The following is a 12,436-nucleotide window of genomic DNA, read 5'->3' on the forward strand; positions in this document are numbered from 1 at the left end:
TTGGGCTAAAAAGAGGAAGGTTTTTAGGCTGAAAAGTGGAACGTTTTTGGGCTGAAAAAGGGCAACACGTTTAGAAGAAAAGGGAGGCGCTGAAAGAGAAAAGGAAGAGGGGCTGAAACTGAAAAGAGAGAACACGTTCTTTGCTGGAAAGAGAGGCCGAAATTGAAAAGGGAGGCTGAACTGAAGCAGAAGACACTGAAACAAGAGAAAAACGCTGAAACAGAGGGGCTGAAACAGAGGAAAAAAGCTGAAACAGAGAGGCTGAAACAGAGGAAAAACGCTGAAACAGAGGGCTGAAGCTGATGTAGAAAGAAAGGGGAGGCTGAAGCAGATTTTTGTGTTCATTTTTTCCTTCAAATCTTCTCAGAAACATTATGGTGAATTCGTTTTTGTTGAATTTAATTTTCAGCATGAACTAAATTTTCTTTATTCTAGAAAAACGATGTAATTTAATTCCGAACTATGCTTGTTTTTCCATGTTAATTTGAATTAATTCTCTTCATGTTTGTCTGATTCATTCTGAGCCTATTGCTTCTAATTAACCAGCCATTAATTAGATGATTTTGATCTTGTCATTTGCTATCGAAAGAGGGAATTATAGGATAGATCTTGAATATTTTGGCATAGGTAAATATAGAGATCGAAAGACTTATATGAACCTATGTAGTATTAAAATCTTTGGTCTTAATGCTTTCTTGCTTTATTAAATTGCATACTCTTGTGTAAATTGATGAACAAGAATGTTTCCAATTGACTGTCGAAAGAGGCTTTTGGATGTTTATGTTAGGATTAATGCCCTTAAATCCTATTGTATGATGCTATGTATGACATTATGTATGACTTAATGTTGTGATTAATAAAGTTTTTTTATTATTATCTGAAATAATGGTAACAAGAATATTTGGACATTATCATATAGTCCATGAGATGCATAATATGTGATTTATGTGATTTAGTCACAGAAGATATAAGTCACAAGTTCTTTGTAAACTCAGAATTTTAGTTCATAGTCAGTGATGAAATTGGGCATTTCATCTGCGAAGACTATAACATATCAACTAAGATGATTTGTCTTGATCATGGAAGTGAAGACTTCTAGTTGATGTGTTAATATGTTTTAAGAGTTAAGACATATTGAACTGAACCGCTGTAAGATTTATTATTCTCCTAACCACTGTCAATTGAATAATAAATCTCACAACTTATATTTGCATGAACTCTTAATCCTGAGGGAATAATGGACCTAATCATGAAGTGTAGGTTGCTTTGATATATCAGGAGTGAGATCTAAAGTAACGGTCAAAACCTCAGTATGTTGGGCAGCCACATTTCGTGTTGATGGAACATATATTCTCAAGATGGAATTCATAGTCTCTTAACGGAGATACAAAATATTCTCTTAAGATAAGTTTAATAGGTTTGTAATTCAGAGAGTTAGGCCTAACCACTTTGGTAAGATATTACTAAAGTATATATTTATGAAATTGAATTTCATAAATATATGATGAATAACTTAAAAGGATTAAACCGGGTACTCAAGGATTAAGACGTAGTAATCTTCAAAGTGACAGTTTATATTTATGACTTTGAATTACTACGAATATTCTATAAAGGGGTTGCATGTATAATAAAGTTTTGGGATATAATTTATTAATAAGGCCTAGAGTGCAATTATATTTATATAGTGGTATTAAATATAATTAATGGTAACTTTGGACTTGTCAAGAGTTGACAGAAAAGCCCAAGGTCCATTGGAGCTAGTGTCTTATTGGTCCTTTTGGTCCCACTCCAAGCCATACATTAAAGCCCAATTGGAAAGGCCCAATAGGCCGGCCCAATTAGATAATCAGTTATATATAAAGGGAGAGACATACAGAATTTTTATTAGAGATTAGAGAAAAAGTGAGACACCATTGTGAAGTGGTGTGTATGTGCGAGTGAAACCACTCAGTTATTCTCCCTTGGAAATTGATTGAGAGACCACACTTCTTGGGCGTAAAGTGGATTTGGAGTGAAGATTGAAAGTGTTCCCAAGGACTTATAATCTTTTGTTTTGAATTTCTCCACACCAAGGTACGCTATCTTGTTCTTAAATTCTAGAATTTATATAGTGCAAGTTATCAATCATGAATGAAATAGATCTTTGTTTGTTGCTTCTGCTATGTGTTTTGTATGAGATACAAAACCAAATTTAACCAACAGTTTATTTGAGATTGCTAAAAAACATAGAGAATTAAATTAAATTAGCTAGATGAGTAAAGCATAGTGAGGGATTAGGTGAAATCGATTTCCTAGAAGTTTTCTTCCCATTAATTTGATCTTTGAACAACATATTTTTTTCCTCTGCTTATTTTCTTTAATTTGATTTGATTTTAAATTCCAATTACAACAACCTTAGTGACTTCTCTAGATAAAATCGAGATTAGCATAATTTTGGTATTTGTCAAAAGTAAGTTACCAATCCCTGAGGACGATACTCTTCTCATCACTTTACTATATAACTACAATACTGTGCACTTGTAGTTTTGCACCGATCACATGTAAAAGTAGTCTGTGAGAGAATGTGAAGAAATACTCAAGAATGTGCAGTGAAGCAGGGACTTGCGACTGGATCTCGTGGGTGGCTTGCGACTGGATCTTGCGGGTAGCTCGCGACTGGCAAGCTGCCAAATGATGCACATGAGTGAAGCATGCAGAGAAGCTGAATCGTCATGCCAGCTATTGCACTACAGGACAAAAAATCCAGACTGGTCATTCAGTTAGCTTGCGGCTTAAACTTGCGTCTTAGTCAAGTCGTGAGACCAAGTCGCCAGCCAGCTCTATTTTGGAAAAAATGACTCTTCACATTCCTTTCTCACCCTAGTATAGATACCCTTTATACTCACAAAATGTAGAGAGTTTCTAGAGAGAATTTTGAGAGAGAAACCCCAGAGAAAAACAAGATTGACTCATCCACAATCTTTACATAGAGATTCTTCAAATTCCTCTACTCTCACCCTCTCCATTGTTACATCCTTGAGAGGTTCATTACCCGAATCCTTTTCTCACCATACCCATATCTGTGAGAAAGCTATTTGGTACTTTGGGAAGCAATTAGGAAGGGACCAATGGTTATTGGTTGATGTTATAGGCTATAGCGGAATCCGGTAAGCAAAAGAAGACAAAGGTTCGGCGCAATCTCGTTAGAGCAAGAAGCTTGGATGGCTTAGGTACACTAGGTAGATTAGGCTTGTAGGGTCTTCTGCTATTCATGTATCCCAACTTCATTCTTTAGTGAATTATTGACTGCTTGTAGGGCGGCAGAGAGGTTTTACGCTGAGGGCTTCGGTTTCTTCTTCGATAACACATCGCTGTGTTGTCCTTGTGTTTACATCTCTCTTCCCTAGATTTTTGCCATTTTATTTCTGTTGTGGATGTGATTTTAATTGGTTTAGATTGTTTATCGATTTTGTTATTAGCTTGTGTTCATTTTCCACACATATATTGTTTGACATTAAGCTTGAATTGATAATATTGTAATTGGGGGTTTAAACATTCATAGTGTTTTATACGATATTTGAACATTCAGTTAGATCTCACTCTAGGAAGTCTAGTAGCCCTAAAACTGCTCATGTTTGTTACCATTGTGGTATTTCTGGACACATTCATCCTAATTGCTTTAAGTTGTATCCTCAAAAGCAAGTGTCCAAACGGTCACAAGTTCCTCTCAAGGAACTACACCTTTGTTTAAAGAGTTATTAAAAGTCTTGAGTTTCTTAACTTTGTAGACACTCAATTTTGCACTCATGATTTAATCAAGGAGAATAACTTGAATGACCAATCCATGTACCTCAAAAATCATGATTGCATTACATGCATCAATAATCTCTTGCATTACATGTATCATTTTTTTTTTTTACGTTACATGCATCAATTCATTCATTGCATATTATAAAAATGATCTTGCGATTTTAACGATCGCAACGATGTTTCCGGGTTTCAAATAGGACCATCAGATCGAAAGATATCGGATAATCAAGTTTGCACAGTCAACATGCATTGTGTCTAGGTAAGGTCGACCACACAGGATTAGTTTAAATTAATTCTGATTGGTTAAACAATTAAAATTAATTAAATAATTTTGTGATTAGTTAATAATTAATGTTTAAAATAGGATTGCATGCATATGAACAAAACGGGATGATTGGATAACAATAAAATTGTGGATAATCTGAACTTTATCTAGATTTATTTTAAGGTATTTATCTACAAGATAATTATTCTTAAATATCTTGAATTATCTAAAAAGGAGATAAAAAATAATAGATGGAGGATGAAAACACGTCTAGTTACTTGGACCAGCCAAAAAACCCTATAAGAGGAATCCAAATAGCACCTGAACACGAAAGAGTGTTCGGAGCCAGAAGGCCAATTTGGCACTTTTGAAGTGCCAAATGGCATTCTAAAAGGGCCAAATTTTCCTTTGTTGGGCTTTGGCCCAACGGCCTTCTGGTGACGATGATGCACACCCTTTTCAATCTTTTCGCAAAAGGATGCATCCGAATTCACATCCTAATCGTCCATACCTATTTTTTAGAGTTTTCTGGCCTCTATAAATAGAGACTGAATCTCATAATTCAGCACCTTTTTTTTATGTTCTAAGAGGCACACGTTTTGGGTTCCTAAACAGCTCATAACTGAATAAGTTTCTTTGAACCCTAAAACATCCCCTCAAGTAGAAGAGTGCTCATGCAAGAGGTTGCTTTCTAACTCTTTTATTGTTATGTTCTCTTTTGATAATGATGTATGTTTAATTGTTTCACATATTCATATTCTTCCTTGTTGATCTTGTTTATGAAAATATGTTCTTAATTTCTTTCTTGTTGTTATAATATGTTTCTTAATTCTAGAGATTTGTACGTAATTAATTTTTTTTTTTCTTTAAAATAAAACAGATCTGCATCTTCCTTAGATGTAGATCTGAATTTTTCTTCAAAATAAAACAGATCTGCATCTTCTTTAGATGTAGATCTGAATTTTTCTTTAAAATAAAACAGATCTGCATCTTTCTTAGATGTAGATCTGAATTTTTCTTCAAAATAAATCAAATCTGCATCTTTTTTAGATGTAGATCTGAATTTTTTTTCAGAACAAAATAGATCTGTATCTTCCTTAGATGCAGATTTGAATTTTTCTTCATAATAGAACAGATCTGCATCTTCATTAGGTGTAGATCTGAATATTTCTTCACAACAAAATAGATCTGCATCTTCATTAGGTGTAGATCTAATTTTTTCTCAAAATAAAAACATATCAACATCTTCGTTAGATGTAGATCTGAATTTTTCTCAATTAAAAAATTGATTTGTATCTTCCTTAGTTACAAATCTAATTTTTTTAATGCATGCAGATTTTTGAAACAAGAAAAAGGTAAAACATTATTGTGTTTGTGTTTGTTTAATTCATATTGCATAAATTTGAATTATGAGTGAAACTCTGTTCTTAAAAAATCTTTTTCATTCTTTTAAAACATATAAAAATAGATCTGATTTTTTATATTGTCAAAAACCTTTTTCTTTTTCTTTTTTTTTATTATCATAAGATAGATTTGATTTTTTTGTTATCAAGAACCATTTTTTTTTAATTCTTAAAAAACAAATCTAATACTTTTTTCAAATTAAAAGAATTTATTTTATGTAATAAACACAAATCTAAATTTTTATCTCCAAAAACCACTTTTTTCTATATATTACAAAATAGATCTGGTATTTTGACAAATCAAAATCATTTTTTTTTACCAATCAAAACAGATCTGAATTATAATAATAAAATAAACAAACAAACAAACAAAAAACAAAAAACAAAACAAAAGAAGAGACTTCATTCATAAATAAATTTGTGTGATTTGATTTTTGTTTCACATGTTCAACATATCATTCACGACATGCATAAAATGGTACATTGGTCACAAGAGTCTAGCAGACCAGACTCTGTCTGGATAGAATGGGTGCCTAACACCTTCCCATTCCGTAACCTCGCCTCTGAAAGATCTTTGGCTAAGTAGATTTAGCCTTGTCTTTACTTTTTATTTTTGGTAGAATGTAACTAGGGCAATAAGCCATGTATTTTGGTAGATTGTAATTAGGACCCAAAACTATGTAATTTTCAATCTTGCAAGATGTGTAAGTTTATTCAATCAATGAGAATGGAGTAATTCAGTCATTTATTTATTTTTTCTTATTTTTTTTTGTATAAAAAATAAGTGGCGACTCCATACCACTTACCCAAAAAGAGAGGTGCCCTAAAGGGTACCCGAATCTCTTTTTTTGAGGGGCAACTTTTCGAGGTCTCTCACAAACTCAATTTTAGAAGAATTCTAATTCTTCTATGTCCTTTAGTAGACATACTAGGACACGTGTCTTTTCATCTTTATGGCCAAAGACTTGCGCTGTGTGGGTGAGAAAGGAGCCTAAGACTTAATTGTCTTTTTTGTTATCCTCTGCTTTAATTCTTTCTATTTAAAGTAGGACTCTCTTTGCTTGTTTTCTTATCTGCTTTTGGAATCATGCTTTCATGCATTTGCATCTTTCTTTCATGCTTTCATGTTGTTTTCCTGTTTTTGTTTGGTTGTTTAGTCTTTATTTTGTTTGTTTTTTAAAATAAAAAGAGAAAAATTAGAAAAAAAAAATCAAAAACAAAAACAAAAACAATGTGTGTTTGTGTATGTTGGTACTTGTGTACCTTTGATGGCCATTGAAACAAAATTTCTAAGCTTTGTATCGCTTGTAGCTTAGATGAGCATCTCAATGTACAACTAAGCAAGTGAGCTTTGTGGCTCGTGGTTGTGATGAGTACAATTAAGATTGTCTCTTATATCTCATACTCATATTACTCTTTTTGACGGGAAGGACTAGAAAATTCTAAAAGAAATGCATAAATAACTATCTCACCACTAAAGCCCGCCAATCATGTATAACATCTGTGTGCTTCAGCATAGCAAAATTGTAATGTTTTGGCTAACTTACATAATTGGGTATTTCTTTTCTCTCTTATATGCCCATGCATGCTATGCTTAAAAGAGAAATATGCAAAGAAAAATAAAAGCAAAAAGAATCAAAATGTTTTTAATATGGTTGCAAGCGTGTTTCTAGGAGATGTAGGAGTTATAGGATGTACTTTGAATGTGATAGTCTCCATCAAATAGTTATGATTGTGTGTGAGTGTATTTGTTTTTCTCATGTCTCAAATCTTCATAATATGAGACACTTATGCACTCTTGCTGTGTTTCACATACAACACGCAAATTCTTTGTTACTTTTGATACATGTGCAGGTACAATGTGATTTGGCCATCACAAGAGATACATGAGTCGATATATGCTCACTAAAATGTCGTGACTTGTTTTTTGAAATATAAAATTGGTTAGACTTGTTTAGTATGTATGTGTGTCTTTTGATCTAGAAATGCTTTACATCTATATTTGAGCCATGTTTGAGTATTTAACATGCTGCTTGGATGATTGTTTGAGTAGTTATCTTGCTGCATTCATCTTGTGTGTTTTTCTCCCTCGGAAAACCTTACTTCTGTATTCTCAACAACTGCTTGATAGCTTTTTGACAGCATCTCGATCGCAGCTCAACACAAGTTTCTTCTATTGAGATTTTTGGATTTGACCTCAATAGCTTCTCGATAGTTGGGTCAATCCATTGAGCCAAATTTCTCTGCTCTCTATTGATGATACATTCTTAATAGATTCTTGATCCATCGAGATTTTTGGGTAGCTTCTCGATAGATTCTCAACACATATCTCGATCTATTGAGGTAATTTTATGTGCTCTCTGCCAACTCGATAGCAGCTTGACAGCTTCTCGATTTGTCGAGACCTTCTTGCATGCATTGTTTTTCACATGTTTTGCATCTTTCTATTATCTTGTCATCCATAGCATCTTGTTTCATTACATTCATGCATTTATATGGGTTTCTTGTGTCCCTTGATCATCTTAGAACATCTTTATGTTTCTCGAGTAAAGCTTTATAGCTTCTTGTACCCTTTGTCAATCATGACAAAAAGGGGGAGAAAATGTGGTTTCTTTTTAATTAAGATTCTGCATGTTAGGAGGAGAAATACATGTCTTTGTAAGGGGGAGTTGTGTTTCATCTTGTTAGGGGGAGTGTTTACCTCCTTGTTGTTTTAGGAGCTTCTTTTAGCATCTTGTACACTGGTCTTGTGATCATTTTTACATACATTGTACTTATCTTATATATATATATATATATATGATGATGTATGTCTTCTTCGCCTATCTTTACATGTGTTGTTTCTTCTCTATCTTTATACGCATGTTTTTTTTTATGTATGCAATCTTTATTTCGGTTTCACACATGATGCCTTGATGAGTTTTGTTTAACTGTTTTAGAAAGACAAGTCGTGAAAGTCTATCATGTCGTGAACTCTTTTCTTAAAAATATTTTCAAGAGTTTGTAGTAGGGATAGATTTATTTTGTAATACAACAAGTAGTTATGAGTTAAGTAATTGAAGACTTCTCTCATGATTACTTTTTTTGTTATGGTTTTGTCACAGATTGCTAAAGGGGAAGATTGTTAAGGACATATTTTATGTAATTGGCTAATCCTTTGACAAAATACACTTTATTTGTAATTGGGTAGATCTAGGATGAGTTTAGTACTTCAAGAAACAAGAGTTCAAGTCAAGTATTAAAGCCATAAAGATTGTACCAAGAAACAAGTGAAGAAAAGTTGTTTATTAAAGCTCGACAGATACCTTGACAAACAGTATCTATCAAGATTTAAGAATGAAGTTCGACAGAAGCTGAATTTGTCGGGATCTACGAAATTAAAATTTTCAGATTTGATTTTTGGCCTTAGCTAACATATATGTGTAGGGTTTCTTTTCTTACAACCCTAGACATATATAAGGCTTAGTTTAAAGGTCATTATACATGGAGAACACATGCAAAAAGTGACCTAATTCCTTATTCTCTCTACAAGAAGTTACTGCGTCTTTTGCGCCTTAGGGTTTTGTAACCAAGTACTTCTTGATCTTCATTATTGATGAAGTGAAGAACTTTACAACCAACAACATCTTCAAGTTGCTGGAGTTAGTCATGTACTGGGATCCGTGCAAAAGGGTGGCGTTCATATATTGAATAGTTCAGAGGTTTTGAAGTGGTAGAAGGTTTCTGCTGTAAGTTTATCTACGGGAATTTTAGAGTCTAGAGACTAAGGTTTTGTACTAGATTTGAAACTTCTTATTACTATAGTGAATTACTTTTCGGGAAGGTATCCCCCCAAGTTTTTTTTTACTGTGAAACTAGTTTGTTTCATTGGTTTTCCTAGATTATCATATCTTTTTTTCTTTTTTTTCTTTTTTCTTTTTAACTATTCCGTTGTGCATGATATTGATGTTTGTTTATTTTAACAAGGTTTATTCATAATAAATCTAATTAACAACTTGAGTTTAAAATTTGTTAATTCTATCAACTAGTGTTTAAATTTCCCAACAAAATCAAACCATGAAGACCCCAAAAAGAAAGAAAAAGAAAAGCAAGAAATATTGTAATTACTTATGCTTACCGTATATGTCATTCTTGACACAAGTCAAAAATAATTCTTCCTGTGTGGTTTCTGCCCACTCACGAACCATAGTCTTAGAATAAAGAAACTTTGCCATTTCACTGTGTCCTGATAAAGCAGCCATATAGAGTGGAGTAATCCCACTATTTGGGTTTGCCAGGATTTCATTCTTCATCAGTATCACCTTGGCAATCTTCACATTTCCGCTTGCAGCAGCGTAGACCAAGACATTGTTCCGCCTATTGTTTACTGCTATTAGGTCTTCGTTGTTCAATCCATTCAATAAATTCTCCACAAAGTCTTCCTGGCTTGCTGCTGCAGCAATATGAAGAGTGGTTTCTTGTTGGTCACTAATTCTTCTTGGAATGTTTGGCATGTTCTCAATAGATTTCCAGTATTTCCAGTCACCTTTCAACACAGCCAAATAAAGCCTCCCACGGTCCGTAATGACTACTTCATGTGTAAGAGGAAATTCTTCTGACTTGTTATTAAAAATCGAAGTGCAAGTATTTCATACAATAAAAATCTTGTCTTATTCTTATTCTTAGTCTTCCATTTTATACTCCACTTACAATATTTCATGTTTAATTTTAATATATATATATATATATAGATGGGTTCAAGTTACACCTGGTGTAACTCTTTAGAGTTGCACATTTTTTAAACCGTTGGATTTAAGTAGATCCAACGGTTAAAAAAAGATCCTCATTATTACAAGTATTCTTATAAGGATCTTGTAAAATTGTAATTTACAACTATGTGTTTTGTTGGCTTTAATTCCATGCCAAATTTGATTGTAATTTTATTCAATCTTTTGTACCCTATATTTATTGTAGGATTTGATTGTAAGGGCTGTGTGATAGAGAGAGAGTGTGTGAAGACTCAAGCTATTGAAGACTGAAGAGGTTTTCATGGGTAGCTCGTGACTTAGCATCCCGCGAAGTGATCCATGTGAGTTGCACATGCTGGAATGCGAAGAGTCTATACAGATAGAGACAGTTATGTTTCGCAAGTAGCTCGTAGGTAAGGCCTTCTCGTGAGACACCCGCGAAACATTCTGTTTTTCCAGATTGTGCTATCTGATACACAGTTTCTGTACCCACACTATATATACCCACATTACCCACAAATGTTAAGGAATGCTTCAGAGAGAAAACCCTAGCCACAAACCTTAAGAGTTAGAGATTGTTATACCCACAATCTTTTACACAATTGCTTATGGATTTTCCTCAACTCCTACCTCTCCATTTCCATACCATTGAGAGGTTGATAGCCCAAATACTTACCACACCCTTTTAGAGTGTCAAGTGAGATTTTGGTACTGCTGGAAAACATTGGAAGATGCCAAGGATGGCAGATGCAACATGGAGCTTGTTGCGGGATTCAGAGAGCTAGACAAAACACAGTTCCAAGAAGCCTTGTTGGAGTAAGAGCTTGGTGGGCTTAGGTACATCGGGTAGATTAGGCTTGGAGGGTCTCTTGCTAACCCATGTATCCCAACTGATTGTCTAGTAGATCAATTATCGCTTGGAGGGCGGCAGAGAGGTTTTTCACCGAGTTCTTCAGTTTCATCTTTGATAACACATCGGCGTATTATCTTATGTTTCCATTTTTCTTCCCTGCTCTTTTACATTCCATTTTACTGCTGTGTCTTCTTGTTTATGGATTAGAGTAGCTTGTTTGTTTATCTGCTCACATTTACACTATTACACACTTAGTATTAAGTTAGTGTAAAATCTATCAAGCCATAACTTTAATTTGGGGGTCTAAACAGCTCTTGTGTTTTCAACAAATTTTCGAGCTTTCAAATCTCATTAATTACCCTCATTTATTACATTCTAAACCTATCTCTAAACCCAAAAACTTTTGACAGCTAACTATCTCTCTCTCTCTCTCTCTCTCTCTCTCTCTCTCTACATTTATTATATGATTATTTTGTATTCAATGATTTGGATTCTCAAATCTCAATGTCTAAATCTCACGTTTCTATCTCTTGAGTGTTGAATTTTCTTGCTCAAAATAAGAGGTGGCTTACAAAATCATCTCATCTATTGTTCAATGAGTTTCTTAGCCGGTCAATCTCTATGTATATTTCCACCCTAGCTAGGCGATTCAAGTAAAAACTCAACACTCACTAACCTCTATTGTTAGTGTCTGCCTTGGTTTTGTTTTTTTTTTGCTTTTTTGTTTGTTTGTTTGTTTGTTTTTTTTTTTTTTTGGTTTTGTTTTGTTTTTTTTTTTCCTCCTTCTACTAGTAACCTGTAGAGGTGGAACAATGATGGAGGAGACAGAGAGAGAGAAATGTTGAGAGAGAGAGAGTCAGACGTCAAACGTTTTTAGGTAATTAATGAGATCCTAATAAGAATATTTGTAATAATGAGAGTCTTTTTTAACTGTTGAATCTACTTAAATTCAATGGTTTAAAAAATGTGTAACTTGAACCCATCTCATATATATATATATATATATAGTTTGAATGTAAATTAAGAATGCATTCTTAATAAAATGAATGATTGCTGATTTTGGTGATATCTTAGTCAGACATATTAATTTCGTTAAGAACTCATTGAATACCTACGCTATTAAGTGGTCGGAAAGTTAAACATGTACCGTCGTCTGAATAATTGACACCATTTGTTGCCATTGCAAACTATCGATTAGCTTTTGTGAACCTGAAAAGGAAGATTTAAGTATTACATATAAATTGTGTGATGCATGATGTGCCAGTTCTTTACAATTTACATAGGCCAAATTAGCAAGACAAGCACAAAAAGATAATTCTTATTTGCCAGAAAGGACAAACCCTATAATTATAATGGTTAGTACTTTTGCCCAACCAGAGTTTTTTTTTTTTTTTTTTTT

The 12,436-nt window shown here is 33.5% G+C and overlaps 1 protein-coding gene across 18 annotated transcripts in view; it reads right to left on the minus strand.

The window, feature by feature from the left end:
• LOC112012675 (uncharacterized) overlaps nucleotides 1–12,409 on the minus strand; it is a 33,423-nt gene extending 21,014 nt beyond the window's left edge. The window contains exons 1-2 of one of the 18 annotated variants that reach the window (XM_065782237.1): nucleotides 12,149–12,409; nucleotides 9,575–10,024 (exon numbers count right to left, since the gene is read on the minus strand). In XM_065782237.1, the coding sequence (XP_065638309.1) occupies nucleotides 9,575–10,024; nucleotides 12,149–12,218 (520 nt within the window). In that variant the 5' untranslated portion in view covers nucleotides 12,219–12,409. Of the gene's footprint in view, nucleotides 1–9,574; nucleotides 10,028–12,148 lie in introns of all 18 variants that reach the window. The other 17 variants (XM_065782236.1, XM_024045060.2, XM_065782238.1 and 14 more) reach the window with 17 other exon arrangements.
• Nucleotides 12,410–12,436: the final 27 nt, after the last annotated feature.

Source organism: Quercus suber, unplaced genomic scaffold (assembly GCF_002906115.3).
Source record: "Quercus suber isolate HL8 unplaced genomic scaffold, Cork oak 2.0 scaffold_294, whole genome shotgun sequence".
Taxonomy (NCBI): domain Eukaryota; kingdom Viridiplantae; phylum Streptophyta; class Magnoliopsida; order Fagales; family Fagaceae; genus Quercus; species Quercus suber.